Source organism: Pelodiscus sinensis, chromosome 3 (genome assembly GCF_052426305.1).
Source record: "Pelodiscus sinensis isolate ZL-2025 chromosome 3, ASM5242630v1, whole genome shotgun sequence".
Classification (NCBI taxonomy): Eukaryota; Metazoa; Chordata; order Testudines; family Trionychidae; genus Pelodiscus; species Pelodiscus sinensis.
In genome coordinates, this window is record NC_143054.1 from 62,493,998 (window position 1) to 62,515,039 (window position 21,042).

Below are 21,042 nucleotides of genomic sequence, written 5' to 3' on the forward strand. Positions count from 1 at the left end.
AATGTCAATAGTTGCAAATTTGCAGGGCTCTAATCATAAGATGGCTCCTCAAAACTAGGGGCATGGGTGATGTTTAACAAGGGCAAGAGAAATACTTTTTACAAGAAAGAACTATTAAGCAAAATGGAAAAAAAACATGAAAGATTTTGGGGTAGTTAGGAAGTGGGTAAATATAGAAACACATTAGTAAAACAGTAATCCAGTTCATGGGGCTGGAGAAGAAAGTTAGGAATGAAGACACCATGCTTCCTTCTCAGTCTGAAAGTTAGGGGTAGAAAAATCAGCATGTTCCAGGAACAAGTTTCCTAATGGCAAGAGGTTTAAAAAAAATCCTACATAATTGATAGCCACCACCACAAGGGGTGGGTACAATAAATGGAGTAAGATCTACCAGGAAAAAAAAAATAGGTCAAGTTGTATGTAACTAGAAGTGTTATCAGCTGCTAAGCCTTGTACCTCCTCAGAGCTACTTTGCAGGAATTTATGGCAATTTGAAAAGCTTTATATATAACCACTAGCTGTAGTTCTTTTTAATTTAATATTTTAAAACAGTTACTGATGCATTGTAAGGCTATCAAAATAACACTAATGCTGTGAGAACAGCACAAAAACCAAACTATAGCTTCATTAACTTTTCTGGTCACGTATAGCAGATTCTTCTATTGCTAATGCATAGTTACAGAATCCTAGAGTTAATGTCAGTACTCTGCAATAATTTACTGGTGAGGCAGATACCCTCATTTGACAGATGGCAAATACTGAAACTTAATTTCACAGTGCCTCTCAAGATCACAACATTTGTCAATTGTAACTACCACCACCTAATTCTGAGTAACAGAATCAAAGACTCAGACCACAGTTCAGTTCTTTGCTCAGTAAGGCACCCTGAAGAACTCTGGTGGTTAGAAGTGTAGTACATGAAAAGACAAATAAGATTCATCCCCTCAGAATAACCTGGTATTGCTATCTGCGGCACTGAATCATGCATCCCCGACTGAGGCTTGTTATCATGTTCCACAAGTAATGAAGACAGTGGACAACAGTAGGAAGTTGTAAGCCAATAGTTCCTTAATGGCAGCTGGCAAAAAGGTTACCAATATGTCCCAATTCTTGAATGCACATTCTAGTCCATCACAGAATGCCATGTGAGGTCTTAAATAAGAGCTGAGGTAATACTGGTTTTTAGTATCATTGCGAAATATACCTACAGGTATATTTGCAAGGAGTTACGTACATATATAATGAATATATATTCTGAGAGTCTGTATCAAGGTAGGAGTCCATAGCAGAAGCAGTTAAACAATTTTTCTGTCAGACATATGTTTTTAACCTCTGTTGGATATCAGTTAAGCAATGTAAGCTAACACACTGGATGCCTATTTACATCTGAATGCCTTGAAGAAAAAAAGTCAACATGGCAGCAGCAGACAGGAAAAACTAAGGATGGAAGGCAGAGAGAGTAGACAGTGAACTAAGGGAATACAAGAAGGTAAATATGGCACCTCATTACCCTTCCCCTAAGAAATAAATGAGCACTGCATTCTTAGTTATGAAGATCTGCAAAAGTCTTCAGGGATGAGATTAACACATTAGATCGCAAGACAGCACGTTATGAGTTTATTTTATATGTAACCATTTGGTTTACAATATTCTTAATCTTTGGTAATAAGCTTACACTTTTTTCCCCACTAGAAATAGGTTTATAGTTCTGCGATATTAAGCAAGGTCCTGAACTGGAGCCAAATCACAAAAGCGTCCATGTGCAGTGTTCCTTGGGACAGCAGAGCTGGTATTTGTCAGAGTTTAGAGGATAAAGGGCTGGACAATACCAGGGAATGCTTCAATGGGAGCGTGTGTCAAGAACGGAGATGCACCTATTGTTAGGCCATCTGTTGCCTTCCAGTCTAACATTACCTAGAAGAGAGTGCTTTGGAGGCTAATAGGCTGGTGGTGTCAATGACAGGATATCCAGTTAAGCACAAGCAGGTCTCCCTCATGCTCAAGGCAAGGGAACAACAAGGTGTCTCGGTCCTGGATACCCCAACAGATGGCGGCATCTCAACATTTATATCTAGGTATTTTCTCCTTTTATCGATGAATATTGGGTCGGAATGTGAATGGAGCCAATTTGCTGCAGAGTCTATGATCTTGAGGAGATGGACCGTGGGCCACAGCTTCAAGAATTTTGTTTTCCAAACCAAGAAATAGGGATTTTACTCAGACCAAGGAAGATGGGTATCTACCCAAAGACACACAAGGAATGCCTTAAAAACACTGACACAAGACATTTTTATTCCTTCGGCAGCAATATTTCAGGGAGTCACCCCACTCTTCAGAGGGTTTACATATGGCTTTGGTGCAGTGTCATTGGAGCAACAGGTTATGAGAACATGACCTCATACACTGTGGCTGTCAGGTGTATGGAGCCCAATCTGAGCTCTAATCTGAGATTTAGGCTTGAAGTCTACCCTTTGTACACATGCATAGTTTTAACACATGGAGATGGTTTGGTCTAATGGACAGAGCTCTCTTCATCTCTCTAAGTTTCCCCGTCTGTAAAAAGGGCTGAGTATACTGTCCACCTCTGAAAAGCTCTTTAAGATCTATGGAAGAGACAACAGGTATTACTAGTGGAAGAATTATGCATTAAAAGCTGTTGAAATACTTGCATGATAGAACATTCCTAACAGCCACCTTGCTCCAAGTGAGGTTACTATTGGATTCCCTCATCTTCTTGGACTCCTTTAGTGCATGCAAGTATGATCTGCTACAGAATGGATTTCAGCGTAGGAATGAATGACTTGACCTTGGGCCATAGGCACTGACTGCCTGATGGCAAATGTGTGCAGACTCCTGTCTTGAGCCGACATGATCAGGCCTAAGAGAGAGAGGCGCAGTGCTAATGTTTTTCATTAGCAATCCTTTATGGTCATTAGAAAAATGCCGGACACTGCTTAGAAATTCTAATGCTAACATAGAACTATGGAGACTTTTGGAACCCCTTTCCCGCACCAAAAAGTGTGATCCGAGAACAACCAAATAGGGTATGGGAAATCAAACATACATGAGGTAAGTCAAAAAGGCAGCCTCCTCACAGTAAATACACCACTTGAGAAACATATGTAGGTGAGTGAAGCCAACATGCCACTGAGTCAGCCTACAACTAGTCAATGGGAAAGGCCAAGATGAAGGTGGGGAGATCTGTTATGCCTCTGCACAGCATGTGATTGCCAGCTTCTAGCAAAGCACTTCAGCATTCTTTCAAGTGCTATGGAGGATCTCGGCCATCATCAGTTAGCAGCTTAAAATTCAAGACCAGGTCTCTAATCCTTGTTTTACAGTAGCTTCGTTGTTTGAGGTTTTTTTTTTTTTTTTTTTAAACTGATGGCAGGTCGCCTACAGCCTGGGATAGGTGGAGATTTCTTTTAAAAAAAATTGACAAACCCCACAAACTGAAATTAAATTATTATTTCTTAAGCACTTGTAACTCAAATAGTGGTTTAAAAAAACATGTTTACTAAGAACAATTGATCTTAAAAATAGTACATAAACTATTAATATTTACCTTGCTCAAGGGAGAAGGAGCACCAGATCTAAAACGAGGGAATGCAACAAAGATTTTAAAGTACATTAAGCATATGAGGAAAGCATGCTGAAGAAACATTAACGTTTAAAAATATAAAAATAAAAGCTTTTCAAGCTCATAAAAATTACGTAACCCAAGAGAGTACAAACAATTCTCAAAACCAATACATGCTCAATTTTTAATGCAGAAGTCTGTTGTTTTCGGTAACAAAGAAGTTTTAGGCATTAGCATTCACAGCTTATGTGGCATTAAACATCATGGGCCAGATCTTACAGTTCAGACCCAATGTACTTTGTACAAGAATAGTAGGTAAGGCAGCAACTTGCATGTTGGCCTTTGGCCCCATGAAAACTGGAGATTACTAGAGTAAAGTGGTGGTCTGGCCTTACCTCTTTCCCAGCCATGCCCCCTGTGCTGGTGGCTGGGAAGGGCTGGCCTATGAGTTGATATTGAACAGAAAGGTCATATTTGCACCTTTTTGGAAGTTTAAAAATAAGCAGAAGCCGAGATTGACTATGCCTCAGCTTCTGGCAGCAGACATATATAGTTCTGTGTTAAGGTATATAGTTCCATGTTAAGGCAGACATCAGTGATTTAAATGCATTACAAGGTAGTAGTATTTAGAATAAACAAAGAACATAAACTGAAGAAATTCATATCTAAGAAATACTTAAAAGAATATGCAAAAACATGCATAGTTTTAGGACACTTAGACTAGATATCTGCCCCATGGACACTATGCAATTACCACACAGTTTTAATTAAGACATTTTAATGTTTGTGGTCCTAGATTAAATTCATGTAAAGACTTTTGGGTTTTTTTCCCCATGTATTTTCCTATCTTATGTGATTACTACTAGGCAGATTTAAGGTTAATATTATTTGAATGCCCAAGATGTGCATTTCTTTACCCTTTTGTAATAAATAATAAGAAAATATCTATACGTAATGGTTTTACTGATTGCTGCATTTGTACTATGACTAACTCTTTGTTCAGACCTTCAGCAGGGTCAGTAACCTGAAGAACTCTGTAAAAGCTGAAAAGTGTCTTTCATCAACAGAAAATGATTCAATAAAAAGATACCTCATCCACTTCTCTAATAGTTCAAGTCACTTGACTTTCACTTCTAGACAAAGCGTTTTTAGTAATTTCAGAGTATATTTTTGGAACCAGCTGAACCTCTGGGTACCTACACACAGTTGTAAAATTGACTAGAGAACCACAAAATTTAAATACACGAAAAAGACCACTAGTTTTGAATTACACTGTTAGATATTCCTTTTGTGCAAAAGAAAGCAAAAATTCCTTGATTAGTTGCATATCAGAACACAAAATAGATACAATGTTCCTGAAAAAATAAAAAATAAAAATTGGCAAGAATTATTTTGTCAACCACCACAAAAAGGTGCACTTAAATACACATGCAAACAAGAGTATATACAAAAACTTACCCTTCACTAAATTGCACAGCAAACAGACATACAGAAGGAAAAAAAGAAAGAATAGGTTCAGATAAAACAGCTAGTTAAGAGACTGCAAGACAACTAGAAAAAACATGTCTAGAAAATTATTTGTTAAAAAAAAGTAGCGGATATAAAACCCAACTTATTCTTCCCAAAAATGTTCCCTGTACAAAAGCAGTAAAATTTAAATTGGATTTGATTATGTTGCAATGTTGGTAAGAGTTAACTCTATTAAGTGGCTCTTATAAACAGAAAATATCTGAGAAGTCAGTGATACTAACCCAATGACAGTCTGCTCTGAAAAGTGAATCATGAAAGACTCAAGTGAGGTCTATAGTCAATATTTATATTTAATTAGTTGGTGTCAAAACGCAGAATTACATTTGCACAGGTTATGTTTGTTGTAGATATAAAACAAAGGGAAATTTTCAAATAGTTGTAAAAAGGCATTGCTTGTATGGCCATAACCGTGTGAGAAAAATGAAACCTGAAGCCGCATTTCAAATATTAGGAAGTAGGCCCCCATGTAAATTAGAGACACAGCAAATATTGGGTGGAGACCAGATGCTGCTGTACTCCCAGTGGGCAAATGGAGCCTCATATCACTAGGCTTCCCCTAGTTCCATAGAAGTTCAAGCAGTGGTGATAGTGATACACAGACCACTTTCTCTCTAAACCTGTCTTTCAGACAAGTTCTCTGCAGCAATCAACACAACTGGAAGAATTAAAAGTGGCTAGTATCCAAGCATTGCTCTAGGAGAGAAGTGAGTAGAATCAAGAGCCTCCTCTTTTTCAATAAGCAGCAAAAGGGGAAGCTCTGGATGCTCAGTGGCCTCTGACCAAAAATAGAAATTTTTAATACAGTTCTACAAATTTAACTGCATCATTTTACCTGTTCCCAGGTTTTTTGCCTTCCAATGTATTTAGATGTTGTTCAAGGGTCTCCATAAGACTGCTGGGAGCCTAGAAAGCAAGCATAAAAAAGATGCACTTTCCCCCTTGTAACACACTAAATGATGGGAGCCTTGAAGTTATCAGGTCAAGTTAAGTCTTCCCCTGGATATATAGAACCAGTTTGTATGCCTATGGTGTAGCCTTAATTCTGCTGTGTAAAGGAAAGATGCATTTTCGTGCTGGAAATATCAAAACAAAAAGGAAATTCCATAAATAACTAATTCTAAAAAAAATGTTACTCTTTGCAAAGTGATAGACATCTTTCTCTTTACTGTACACAGTTACTGTAACCTGTGTATGAGATATGCTTAGCATGCTTCCAGATAGATTATGGTGTTGACATTAACAGCACAGGCATTCACAGGCAAAGTGAAAATTACAAAACAATCCAGAGGTATTTATGCTCATATCAGTTAAGTGTGTTGTATGCATTCAATTGAAATTAGCTTTTAGCTAAAACATTGTCAATTTTTCTTCTTTGTGGCTAATCAGAGTTGTGTTTATTAGGTGGTATGTCTAGTAAAAGTAAAACAGGAATTAAAAAAAGATCTAAATTAAGGATAAAAAAGCTATGCTTAGAATTCTAATGACTTCCAAGTATGACATGAAATATCTACAGAATTGCAGCCTGCTTAAAAACTTACAAATATATAGGACAGGTAACCAAGATTCAGGATCTGGAAGGAAAAAACCCTTAAAAATTCCAGTTTCAGATATTTGATAATGAAATAGATCTTAGTTTAGTGAAATTTGTCCAATATTACACTCACTTTTCTTAACTGCAAGATCCTTCAGTGTTTTAGTAAACCAATTATGTCTTTGAATAGCCAGATTTTATAGCCAAGTAAAATTCCCAGGCATGCTTCTGCTGTTACAAATGGTGGATAAAAAGGAAAGAAAACAAGAACGAGTTCCAGTGTCCTTAAGTACTCCAGTATAAAAATAGGGCCTAGATAAGTAGATTTTCCTAAGACCAGTGAGTGAACAGGAAGCCCTTGAGAGCTACAACAGTAGATAACAGCAATATTTTATCAAAGTTACCAGTTCATCAATGGTACATTCTTTAAAAATTGAATTTTCACTATCAATGGTTTTTAGATCAACCACAACTCCTGTCAGCAATACCTAAAATGGTTTGAATACATTCATCAAAAATACAACTTACCATACTTCAGTGCTATTAGTCAATATACCAATAACATATACCATTTCAAGTGCCAGACTAAGATCAACTTCAAAAGATATGACTACTATCAGTACCAATGTTAAATGAATATTTTATTAGGCAACACATTTGATGTACAGTAGTGCTGCATATTAGATACCTCTTACAGCCAAATCTTCAATAAAAGTACTCATAACAATTTTAAGTGCTCCACTATAAATGTATTTGACATCAAGATTCTTCTGTGTAAATCTGTCAAGGAATCTCAACACAAGACTGTGGAAATTGCATGGTTTAGCTTCACAACTTAACTTTTCCACTAATAAGCATCAGATGTGTGCATGTTGATGGGGAGAGGTTAACATTCAAATATGGCCAAGTTGTGCAACACTACAAGCTGTCTTAATGGACTTGGAAGGTTCCGTATCTATTTATAGATATTAACATTTAAAATAAGCAATGAAAGCACAAGTACATAGCTCAGTACAGGTAACCTCATTAATGACTGAAAATTATGCTAGAACTCACTGTTAAATAGTAACAGACTTGGGCATTTGCTGATTTCTCTCTGCTAATTCTCTATTATTTAGGACAACCATTTTTGTAGACTTGAGGAACAATCATCAATCATTTAGAATTTTGTTGGCACACAGAGCGTTTGACCAATAAATGTACCCAATAACATTTCAATATTATAACTACAGTATTCAGGTCGTCTCCTCAGACTTAGTTTTCCAATATATAATTTGTAGTATTTGTGCCTTCGTAGCTGTTTTACAAACAAGTTTTAAGTCTGTCTGATCTAGCTCTGGAGTGGTGGCAGGACAAAATATACCCAAGTTAGCAGCTAAGATACCCACCTCTGTTTCCAACTCCCTGAAGCTTTACCATAAAGGGTAAAATTTATATGCAGCAAAAAATTAACCAAAGAAATATGGTTGGGAAACAACGGAACCCGAAGCATTTAAGAAAATGTTAAAACCTATTTTATTTCTCTTATTTTGGGAATCTTAAGTATCAAACCCAGAGTGTAGTAACATAGGTCAATTAGTTTTGGGATATATTTATATATATTACTAAGGAAAGCCATTGAAACCGTTCTAAAGCTACTGGACAAAAAAAAAAAAAAAAAAAAAAAAAAAAAATCAGCTTGCCTAAAATATTGAAATACCAGATAGAGCTTTACAAATAACTTTTTTTTTCAATAGTTGAACAAAAAAAAAAAATTAAGAAATTGCATATATATTCTAAAGGATATGTGTTAGGAAAAACAAAACAAAAAGTCAGATCAAATGAAAAAATGTATTAGATATTAATTTTTTTCATAAGGCTAACTTCTGAAGCAGAATTTCAGTAAAACTGGATAAAATGCCAAATAAAAAGAGATTTTATTTCAAAACATGTATCCCTTGTTAAGAACCACTATCCTAGGGGACTGATCATCTGAATATGGTGCAATTTATACACCCCTTTTGGAACACATTTATTGTCAAAAAGCAGGTCTCTTCAATGACTCCTTTAGTACCAAACTTAGTTTTCCTGCATGGACCCGATTCCACCTTGATACAAGTTTCTTCAGTGCTTCAATTATTTGCTCCTGCCATGCCCGTCAGACCAAATGGAAATTAATACCTGATTTTTAGTGACTCTTTACTTGACTTAGGAATCTTTGAAATCAGATGCTGGTCCAAGATCCATCAGGGACCCTGGCTTTTAAGGTCTCTCATTAAGAAATACTGGCACAGTAATACTGTGCCCAGTCAGTCAGGGTATGTCTACACTACGAAGTTAATTCGAACTAACGGACGTTAGTTCGAATTAACTTTGATAGGCGCTACACTAGCACTCTGCTAGTTCGAACTTAATTCGAACTAGCGGAGCGCTTAGTTTGAACTAGGTAAACCTCATTCTACGAGGACTAAGCCTAGTTCGAACTTACTAGTTCGAATTAAGGGGTGTGTAGCCCCTTAATTTGAGCAAGTGGGAGGCTAGCCCTCCCCAGCTTTCCCTGGTGGCCACTCTGGCCAACACCAGGGAAACTCTATGGCCCCCCTCCCGGCCCCAGACCCCTTAAAGGGGCACAGGCTGGCTACGGTGCCCGTGCCAGGTGCAAGCCTGCCAGCACCCAGCTAGCAGACCCTGCACCTGGCACAGCTCGAGCCAGCCACCCGATGCCCCCCAGCCCTCCCCCTCTTCCCAGGACCAGGCTAGCTTGCCCGGGACCGCAAGAGGCGGGCACCCGCCTGGTCTAGTGCAGACATCGTGGACCTCGTCCACGACCTCCGCACTAGGCACAGCAAAGGGGCCATCTAGGGCAGGAGAGCTGCCAGCCTGGCCACCCAGAAGCAGGTGTGCATGAAAATCAAGGTGGTACACTGAGACCCCCGACCCTGAGCCCTGAGCTTAAAATGGCCATACTGGGTCAGACCAAAGGTCTATCTAGCCCAGTAGCCTGTCTGCCGACAGCGGCCAACCCTAGGGACCCTGGAGAGGATGGACCGAAGAAAGTGACCAAGCCATTTGTCTCGTGCCATCCCTCTCCAGCCTTCCACAAACTTCGGACAGGGACACCACTCCTACCCCCTGGCTAATACCACTCCATGGACCCAACCTCCATGACTTGATCTCACTTCTATGACTTGATCTCACTTCTCTTTAAACTCTGTTCTAGTTCTAGCCTTCACAGCCTCCTGCAGCAAGGAGTTCCACAGGTTGACTCTTTGCTTTGTGAAGAACAACTTTCTGTTACTAGTTTGAAGTCTGCTACCCATTCCTTTCCTTTGGTGTCCTCTAGTCCTTCTATTATGGGAACTAATGAAGAACTTTTCTTGATGCTCCCTCTCCACACCACTCATGCTTTTATAGACCTCTATCGTATCCCCCCTCCGTCTCCTCTTTTCTAAGCTGAAAAGTCCCAGTCTCTTTAGCCTCTCTTCATATGGGACCTGTTCCAAACCTCTGATCATTTTAGTTGCCCTCCCCTCTCCCACCCTCTCTTCCCCCTCTCCCACCTCCTTTTCTCAGTCTCCCCCAGTTTTGTTCAATATAGAGAGATTCTATTTTTGACCACACGTTTTCTTTATTTTGTACATCAGGAAGGGGGGCTAGGGAAGGGTAAGCGGAAGGAGCTGAGGGAGGAATGGGGTACGAGCCCCTGATGGGGAGGACTGGGCTGGCTCTGCTGGCTTCTGGGGGTGGAAGCTTTCCTGCAGCCCCCCAATTGCTCCCTCTCCCCAGATGGCAGCCCGCGGCAAGTGCAGCCGGTCTGATGGCTGAGTGCTGTGATGTGCCCAGTGTGGGCACTCAGGGCACTCCAAGCCAGGACTGCTTTGCAAGCGGGGCACCCCTGAGAACTGTCTGTCCGGCGTGGGGGTCGGGTCCCTTTAAGCACAGCCCTCGGCTAGCCTGAGACAGCAGCTCCACGCTCTAAGTCCTCCTCTGATGCTCTGCCGGCACTGCTTCCGGCCATCCTTAACCCCGGTTCAGGGTCCACTTAATGTGGACATGCTAGTTCGAATTAGCAAAATGCTAATTCGAACTAGTTTTTTAGTCTGGATCCGTTAGTTTGAATTAGCTTAGTTTAAATTAACTAATTCGAACTAAGTTAGTTCGAATTAGCGCTGTAGTGTAGACATACCCTCAGGGTTTAAGATATTAACACTACAACATACTGTGCTTTTAGCATAGACTCTGAATGTTCAGAATGCTATGTGACTGAAGTTGTTTATGAAGTGCAATGGGTACTACTTTCCAGAAGCCTGCAGATTAGAAGCACAGAAAGGACAAATATACTTAAGTACTCCAAGAATTACTTTTAGTACTCCAAACAACAATTTCTGGATGCTTCCTGGGATTTTAGGAACAGCCATAGACCAAGTTAAAACCTCTTGGCCTAAGGATCTAATAATCCCCTAATTAAGGATCTAATCCACAAGAGAGTAGATACTCCCACATAAGAAGTATCTACTCTCTTATCAGTGTCATGTGAAGTTGGTTGCTCATTTTTATATAGCTGCATGAGTGTGTAGAGTCAAGTCAAACAAGGAGCTATAAAGGTGTTAAAGAACTGAGGAGGAAAGACAGAAGAACTCCTACGCAATACTGTTAAAATAGTTAAAAAACACTGCTGCCATTGGGTACACCAGATATCAAAAAGGCAGAGATCCCAAAAATGAGAGACTGTGACCAGTCGGAAAGTGGCCCTGGCAGAAGTGAAGAGGGGGAAGTGGTCAGTACATGATGAAGGGCTAAGGGAGATGGAAGAGCAACTTCTAAATAGGGCCTAAGCATGTAGGCCAGGAGAAAGTGGAGCTAAAAGCAATGACTCATATGGTCAGTCCTCTCATTTGTCTCAATCTGATTTATTCTGGGTAAGAATGACATACTGTTTGAGAACGCTAGGTGGTACCTGTGCACTAACTACTAATCAACTCAACAGCAGGATTCAAATGCCAGTTAATCAATCATAGCTGATATCCAAGGTTGTAACCAAAGAGCCAAGAGTAGGAAACTTGCAGAATTATACACCAGGAGAGACAAAGATCTGATGCCTGGCATCTACAAGGGTGCACTCAGACCTCCAAGAAGGGTCAGTTGTGCAGCTACCCCAGAAGCGGACACACCACATTTACTTTATAAAATGGAAACTTGAAACATTTGATGCACTTCTGCAACTAATTTAGCTTCTAGCAGACTTAAATGCAAACTCAGCTATTTTACAAGTACATTTGTTGTAAATAAAAGTTTTAGATTATATAAACACCTCAATAACTCTTTAGACTTCAGTTATTTTTTCCTCCATAAAGCTAAAACGTGAAATGCAAGATTTTTTACTTAGCTTCTCTAGTCTAGAACCTGTAACAAAATACTAGAATTTTATTTCAATTCTGATGTTTAAGACACCAGGGATATTTTCAATCAGAAGAAATAATGTATGTAATATAGTAGCGAACAAAATATTTAGATGCTTTTAATTACATTTATAATTTATGCACATATTCTATTAAACTTCACTGGATTTTATACAACTACTATCTAGTTTGATTAAGTGCTTTTAGCTTGTGCCATTTTGCAGCACTGCTGTAAGCAAGAAGTTATATTTTCTTGCACTTGGATTGAATACACTGTTCTTCATTCACTAACAATGATACTGTGCGCATTAAGGCAATCAACATTAACAAATACTGTAATGACTCCTGTAAGACAGGAATGCCAGATGAATAATTGATGCTGTAAGGAGTTTGACATCTATTTGTGTATTGAGAAATAAAGTTCTGCCTCTAGTTTTAGCTCCTTACCAAGATCTTTAGAAAGTTTAAAATACTCTTATTTGGCCATATTATGTCAACTTCCTTTTATCTGTGGACCAAGATACTCTGGTAAAGATGAAATTATGATCTAGGTCAAAGCAGGAATTCAGTATGACGACACCTTTGTCCATTTTCTAAATGGAGTACTCACTCCTTGTGGGATAAATCTGTAATACTACAAGGGAGAAGACAGACAGACTCAGTCTTATTATCTAGTTATAAACTGTAAGGTAATTAGAAATGAAATTATTCTTCTGGGCTTAAAATGAATGGCAGAGATCGTTCAGCCAAACAGTTGACAATTAAATTTCCTCCCTTTTGCATCTGAGAAGCATTTTAAAAAATTACATATCAGAGTACATGCTAATTACCTGTCTTCCCCATAAAGTTTTAGCTTATTCTATCTTTCCTTACTACATTACTTTATACAAAACAAAGAAACTTACTTGTGTGAGATCAGGAATGTCTCCTTTGTCAATTCCGATTTGCTGTGGATTTAAAAAAAAAAAAAAAAGATTGAGAAGCCAAGAGTTTATTTTACAACTGCAGCAAGCATTCAAAGAGGCATATTTTCTCTTCAACCTCTTATATTTTGTAGACAAAATGCATGTTTTGAAGCTTGTAACTTATGTACAAATTTTTCTATCCCCTCCCCGCTCCCAAGACACTCCTTGCCCTCAAAACCCCTTCCAACGACTGAAATGCTGCCTTCTAAGGAGCAAATTGTTTCTTTAGAAAGAATCTCCCTCCTCCCCAAAAACAAAATTCAATAACTGTCACTGGGGTTTAGCACTCCCTAGCACAGATGAGAACTGTCCAGACCAAATGCATTTGGTCTGAAAAGCAATAGCAGCAAGTTCAATAATGCACTATCCCAACTTAGAATTAACTGGAAGCTCAAAAAGAGTTCTGTCAGGAAAAAGAGCTCTCGCAGGAGCTACTCTTATTCAGCCAGAGTCTTTTATTTGTGCTCCTTCCAGTTTTTTGGCAAACTGACATTTTAACATTTGTTAGTCTCCGCAAGCATCCTTAGTCCAGTTGTGCTGTGGCTCAGAGCTTCTATCTTTCTGCCCCAAATGTTTTAAGTATCTACTCATTAAATTGGAGTGGAGATCTCAAGTTAGAGTTCTTTCAACTCGAAAGCTACTTGTTTCATTTTAGAACATAATCTGCTTCTTCTACCCATGAAGAATAAAGATTCTCATCTTCTGTTCAACAGTTCCCATGTAGCATGTGGGGAGGAAAAATACAGCCTGCATGTCAGATCTGGCCCCCTACAATTCTCTGGGGTACCAATATCTTGTGGTCCAGTGGGACCCTTGGGGAGGCTCCCCAGCTAACACAGCCCCACAAGCTGCTGTAGGTACAGTGTATGTCTCTGCATGGCACACACCCCTGCGGCAAGGTGGAGGTGTGCACATACAGGTCCTGCCCGCAGCATAATCCTCAACTCCCATTGGCCGGTTTCTGGCCAATGTGAGCTGCCTGCGCTATGCTTGCAAGCATATGCAACACATCCCCTACACTCAAGAGGTGTGTTGCTCAGAGACTTAAGCTGGCCCCAGCAGCCAGCTGCTTTGAGTGGTGTCTGGCAGTGCGGCAGCCAGAGAGCCTGCCCAAAGGTCCTGCTGGTTGGAGGCCGCCTAAGGTAAGCACCTCCCAGCCAGAGTCTATACCTGGCACCCCACTTCCTCCTGCACCCCAACTCCTCTACCCCAGGCCACAACCCCCTCCTGAACCCAAAACCTCTGCACCCTACCCCAGGTCACAACTCCCTTGCACCTCTTCCTACACCCCAGTCAGAATCCTCATCTGTATCCATATCCCCTCCTGGACTATGCGCCCTCTTCTGCTCTCTAATACACTGCTATCCAGAGCTCCCTCCGGTACATAAGAACAGCCATACTGGGTCAGACCAAAGATCCATCTAGCCCAGTATACTGTCTGCCAACAGTGGCCAGCCCCAGGTGCCCCAGAGAGGGTGGGCCAAAGACAATGATCAAGTGAATTGTCTCCTGCCATCCTTCTCCAGCCTCTGACAAACAGAGGACAGGGACACCAATTCTATCCCCTGGCTAATAGCCTTGTATGAACCTAACCTCCATGAAATTATCTAGCTTCCCTTTAAACTCTGTTATAGTCCTAGCCTTCACAGCCTCCTCTGGCAAGGAGTTCTACATGGTTGACTACACGCTGTGAAGAAGAACTTTTTTATTCGTTTTAAACTTGCTACCCATTAATTTCATTTGGTGTCCTCTAGTTCTTCTATTATGGGAACTAATAAATAACTTTTCTTTATCTGCCCTCTCCACACCACTCATGATTTTATATACCTCTATCATATCCCCCCTCCATCTCCTCTTTTCCAAACTGAAAAGTCCCAGTCACTTTAACCTCTCCTCATATGGGACCCGTTCCAAACCCCTAATCATTTTAAGTTGCCCTTTTCTGAACCCTTTCCAAGGCCAAAAAATCCTTGGAGGGGAGGGCAATTGTTAGAACCAGAAGTGATCTTCATGAATGCACTGCATCCCTTCCACTAATGTCGCAGAAAAGTATGGCCATTAACCACTTACCAAATTCTTTAAGTGGGCCCCACATTACAAATTACTGCCCACTCCTGATGCAGCAGGAGGATATGAAGTGGCACACTTGCTGCATACTGTGAGCTTGGACTGTTGTGCAAAAGCATCACATCTGCTCTCCAGTGTCATATTGACAAGTATATATTCATGAAGATCACTTCTGGTCCTAAAAATTGCCCTCCCCTCTAATTTTACATTTAAGTCAGGGACTATCCACTTGCACAGACGGTCATCTTAAAATTACACATGGAGTGCAACAAGCTATGGTTAGTTGAAGCACCTTACACCCCAACTCACTACTGCCAGGAAATTTAGAATCTGGATTAATCAGTATTTCTTGAGCTAACGATATTTGACACTTACACCTGGCACTATCTGAAAACAGATGCAATATTTTGATACATGTGCCTTTTAGTCAGATATAAAGAAAATACATAAAAAGCATTGCTTATCCTTCTGCAGTTTGACATTCAAGATTTTTCATGGTAATATTGGAGGCTACTTACTTCTGCAACTTTAAGAAATTCAGATACTCTGGTCATTCTAGTCAGAAATCGTTTGTAAATTTCAAGAGCATCTTTACATTGTCCCTTTTTCATTTCAAAAAATTTCTCTGAAAGAAAAAAGAAAAAGAAAAAAAAAAAAGGTGAACCACCATTTTCTCTTTAGTGGTATGCCAGTCACGGAACCACATTTATTGTAGGCCTGCATTCATCTGCAATCTGATTTACATAAAAATGTTATTTCAGTAATTTAATCACAAATTGGTGTGGTGATTGGTCCTATTAAGATCTCTTTCCCTCCTCCTCCATTAGCTACAAATATAACATCATCATAAGCTACAACTACATGACAGCATAGAAGTCAGTTTACCTGATGAACCCAGTTAATTTCATTTGTGTATGAAATGGAATACATCTTCTAGTCACTGGTAAAAGTTAACTACTGGTCATGTGAGATCCTTGCTGAAGTCTTAATTTTAATAATTTTCATAATGAAAAATGTTGGTATGATTGGATACCCAAGATTTTAAGGTAACAAAAACAGCGTGTACATTTTTGTTGTGTACTTATTAATTTAAAATAAAGTCTAAGTTCAAGGAACTTTTTTCTTCCCCTTGTAAGCACACTACATAGCTGAACACCAAATAAGTTTAACAGAACTGTAAAATGGTTGAACTTTGAGATACTCTGTTTTATGCACATTTTTCAAATTCACAACCATTCCTATAAAATGGGGGTCAATGCAGGTTTCTTCACCTTGAACACTCAGAGGTCTAATGAAAAAAAAAATCCAGGAAGATTTATGAAATTCAACACAAGAACACTTCATAAGCACTATTTATTCAGAGGTACTTTTTTCCATTAATAAATATCTTGCAATTCCTTAAGCAATTTCCTTTAAAAAAACAAACAAACACAAACAAAAAAATCCTGAACATCCAAGCCTTCCATCCAAGTAGTTAGCCCATCCACAAAACAGCTGTCCATTTCTTCAATTTTACAATCTTCAGAAGCAGCAGCATTAGGTAAGCTCCAAGTTCTCAAATCTTTGCTAGAGCCACAAAGGAAAGCATGTTTGCACCCATTCAGCACTCCTATATCGTATTTACCCAGGGAAATGAATGTTGTCACAACTTCACATGAGAATCCTAAAAAGAAATCAGCTTGATCCCAACTTAATAGCATAGCTCCTCTTTAAGTGCCCTTATCTGGAAAAAACAGTATGCACACAGACCCCACCTCTCCACCAAAACACACACAATGTAGTAGGTCATATTATTGCATGAGAAAAGAAGGGCCACTTTCCAGGGAAAAATAAAACTAAATACAATGCACAAATTGAAGATCATGTCCCCTGACTAGCTTACAGTAGACATCTGCTGTTAGTACATGGAAAACTGGAGATGGAAGCTGGACAAGGGCAAGGCCTTCAAGATGACACACAAGTGGGACACCAGCAATCACTTCCTCTATAGGGGGCAGTTTTACTTAGTTTGCAAACTGGAGGTTCAGCTACAGGTCATGGCTAAACTGTACCCTGCTGAATGGAACCATCTGCAATAGGAATCAGGACAAGTGATACAGGAAGCCTGGCTACGCCAATGAGATGCTATATCGTATCATGTATAGTTCAAGAGCCATTCCAGACAGAGCTGGGAAGCTGCGACACCATCCAGAATCGACTGGTCAGAGCCAACCTGCCACCTGTGGGGAAGGTGGCTGTAAACTCTGCCGTCCCCAGAACTGACAGCCAATTGCAACCAGACACAGTCATCACCAACGAGGAACAGAAAATGATTGTCAGAGTAGATGTTCACAGGTGGAAGAGAACATAAACCCTGTCTTCTGCTGTGCCAGAGCTTGAAAAGTGAAGAAATACACTGCTTGGGCCAATGGCTGAGAGCTAGGGCTTACAAGGTTCAAACACATGTCCTGATCACTGGAGACCTGGGTGCATGGGACCCCAGTAATAAGTAAGTGTGGGAATGTGGAATTGGTCAATGCTATGCTCAGTTGGTCTGGCAACTTATTGTATCTGACGCCATCAGGTGGTTAAGGAGATATGTAGAACACATCACTGGACATCAGCAACAGCAGGAGAGATAAGCTTGAGTGCCACTGAGAAACAAAGCTGGAAAAGGAACTGGATTACTTCTGATGGGCTGTATCTATGAGGGACATCCCATCATAAATGCTCAATTACTCAGGGATAATCTATACTGCTATTTTTGCTTTTTACAACCAATTCTTTGTATAACTTTTCATGAACGATATACCCAAATGTTTGGATGCTAATATCTAAACATGCTGTTAAATTTATTCGTCTAAATGTGGATTATTGCTGATTATGTACTATATGATAGTATGACTTTTTTAAAATCAAACTTGGTACTTTTGGACAGTTTAACCACTATACCCAGACAGATACTCTTTCCTTAGTCTATGTATTGTTAAATTTTAACATTAGTTTTAATAAAAAAAATGAAAAACTGTAAATGGGCCATCCACCTCCAAAACATCCCCTTGTAGCCAGCATGGCTCTGAGGCACCCTGCAATGAATTCCCCCCAAAAAATTCTTCTATGAGGCCCACAACAGTCACCTGTTCTTGGGGTCTGGTTTCATTAACAACATTCAAAGACCACCACAATCTCCCACTGGGCAAAACACATTCTCCCTGAAGCACAGTCTCTTCCTGCTTTTGGAGCATCTGTAGAAAACGCAAGGCCTGCCTTATCTTCTCCCTGAACAATAGCTTCATACCAAGCCACAATTCACTGGGCTTCTGGCCTAGTGTCACTCTGTTAGGGGCCATGCCAGCAGATTATTTTCTTGCAGCATCACCCTGCAGTCCACAGGCTTCATTTGTCCTGTACAACCTCAGCTTGGGTTAGCCACATGACAATTCATCCTTCCCACCTTGGGAAGCAAAATCAGTTTTGTTACTGATGCCTATCTCCCTTTAAAGGGGCCATATATCAAAGTTAACTATTACTTAGAATATTAGGGTAAGTACAGTTTACAGACATTTCCAGATTGAAACTATAAAAAGAATTTGAAGAGCCTCTGAAGACAGCTCCATCAAAAACCAGAAGTGGGAAAAAACATGAAGACAGTAAACAATTCAATTCATCATAATGTATACAAAGTTAGTTCTGTTTTAGAGAATACATTTGACCAGCTTTAAATTGCTAGACCTAGGGAAATGGATGACTTGACAGCAGTAAAGAGAAACCTAGAGCCTCTCTCCAGTTCAGTAGTTTAAACAGATATCAACTAGAGAGTTACTGTAAGTCACTCATGTGAACCCTCCAAGTTCCCCCAGGAACTTGTCCCCATTAACGGATATTGTACTGAAATCAATGTCACCATCATTGCTGACAGTTACAGAATTAAGGTCAAGGAAAAAGTCACTAAAGGGACAAAACCACAAACTGTTAATCCAGAAGAGAAAACAGATGGCTTGAGCGGAGAGAAGATGGTTGCCCACCCCTGCTTTAGAGTAGGTTTTATTTTTAACAAGAGGCTGAAAGTCTCAGTGTGCACTCGTGAGACAGAGGTATCCACACTGGACACCTTGCAAAATATTAGCTGACTTACTGACTTTCAATATATCAAACTTTGTAAAGTAATGACTAGGAGTATGATTTAAAAAAATAATCAAGTGACATTATAAAGTTTTTCCACTAATAAGTAAAGGCTAAAATAATCAGTGTTCAAGGTCAACTTATTTCAGTTCCACTCATTTTAAGACTTCAGCTCTGTTTTCTTGGTATTCTAGAAGGCAAGATTATGGAATAATAAATGGAGGAGACAAAAAAAAGGTATTTTAATACTCATTTTTTCCAAGTGTAAATAAGTGTGTTGATTCTGAGACTAAAATAACTGTCTGAAAGTGTTCAGTTTTTTTTGCTTTGAGTCACATATACAGATACCATTACTGTCCTAATTTTTATAGCCAGTCTAGCTGAGTAAATGCTACAGAAAACCTGCACATCAAACTAAGAATGTAGCACAATAAAAACAGATTACCTAAAAAGTCACCTCTTATTTGGTAAGTATATTAAAGTTTCCTCAAAGTTCTTACAACTGAATTTTTACTCAAGTCAAATTACTTTAAATCTCATTAGCCTACTTACCTAATAAGTTAATAACTCCATCATTGTAGCACGCAAAAAGCTTGATAAGATCTTTAAAGAGAAGCATAAATGCAGCATTTATGACGCCATTTGTCAGTTCATTTGGATGAACCTACACACAAATAAAATTCCATTCAGGTATGTTTAATTGACCTAAAAAATGCTCAACATTTTGGCTTTCAGCAGATACATACTAAGTTAAAATATAATATGGATTTAGAGGTATTTGAATTCTGACGACACTGTGCTAACTCAATTTTACTCAAGTGAAGGAAAAGAGGTAATTTGTGTTGTACTCATTTGGTGCTCAAGTGACATGTGTTTGCTATCGCTTTAACAATCCCATGGAAGAGTCCTATAGTGGTGATCTGGAAGACTCATTATGAACAAAAAGAAATCCAGTTATTCATTCATTCAGGGTATACAGCAATATGGGCAGAAAATGCAAGTATTCTTCAAGGATCATATTAGATTTTCCATATTCTGTAACCAATATGCATCAAAATTACATTTTAGTTTTCTTGCGAATCAAGCAGTGCTAAAAACAAAGACTCTCTCTTCCTATCTAAAAAAAGGAGGAGAAGGGCAACTGCACCCTCCCAGAAGGGGTGGGGCCTCTGATGGAAGGGATGGGGCCGGTGGACATCCAGCCCTCAGAACTGTACAGAGCATGGCGTCATCCCCCCCACTTTCAAGAGCCCTATGGAACATGCAGTGCTCTGGTGGTGAATGTAAGGGCCTGTAGTGCCAGCTACTGCTTCTGAAGCATTGATGGCAAATGGGAGACCTGGGCCCCAGAGCTTTGCCCTCCCCCCACCCTACTGCAGTGAGCCAGGCAACATTCTTCCCCTATGAAGAGCTGTAGTTAAAAAAAGGAAGAGGGGGTAACTCTACACGTTCCTACCCAATGATGCCTCCAGCTCTGGAGTTGCTTTCCCTCCTCCTTTTATTCTCTCTCTACTGCCCGCCCTCCTCTCCAGTGTCAATCAAGGCAAATTAAAAAAAGTTTTAAAATAAAAAGTTGTGTTCATTATTAAATATTGACTTCATTATTTTCATCTTAAACAGCTACCATAATTTTTACCTCTTATTTCTTTAGTTTCTTAATTTTAGATTTTAAAATTTCATATTTTTCCAAGGAGTTTCACACCTGAAGTATTTTCAAATTTAGTTTACAAAGCCTTCATCTGATTTAAAAAACAAAAATCCCTAATGGTAAATGTATATTTTCTCCACCCTTTTCATAATTGAGATTTGCCAGCAGTGCTGTGTCTTAGACTTTCACCTTTGTCTCCTGCTGCTCTCAATCACTAGGTCCTCTCCTCTATATGCAAAGCC

At 39.5% G+C, this 21,042-nt stretch overlaps 1 protein-coding gene across 3 annotated transcripts in view; it reads right to left on the reverse strand.

The window, feature by feature from the left end:
* The window catches only part of SNAP91 (synaptosome associated protein 91), a 126,519-nt gene that overhangs the window by 54,475 nt on the left and 51,002 nt on the right, over nt 1–21,042 (reverse strand). For 2 of the 3 annotated variants that reach the window (XM_089777173.1, XM_089777174.1), the window contains exons 7-10: nt 19,705–19,816; nt 15,570–15,676; nt 12,925–12,966; nt 5,939–6,013 (exon numbers count right to left, since the gene is read on the reverse strand). In XM_089777173.1, coding sequence (XP_089633299.1) covers nt 5,939–6,013; nt 12,925–12,966; nt 15,570–15,676; nt 19,705–19,816 — 336 coding nt within the window. Of the gene's footprint in view, nt 1–3,565; nt 3,594–5,038; nt 5,045–5,938; nt 6,014–12,924; nt 12,967–15,569; nt 15,677–19,704; nt 19,817–21,042 lie in introns of those variants that run through there. The other variant, XM_006124205.5, reaches the window with a different exon arrangement.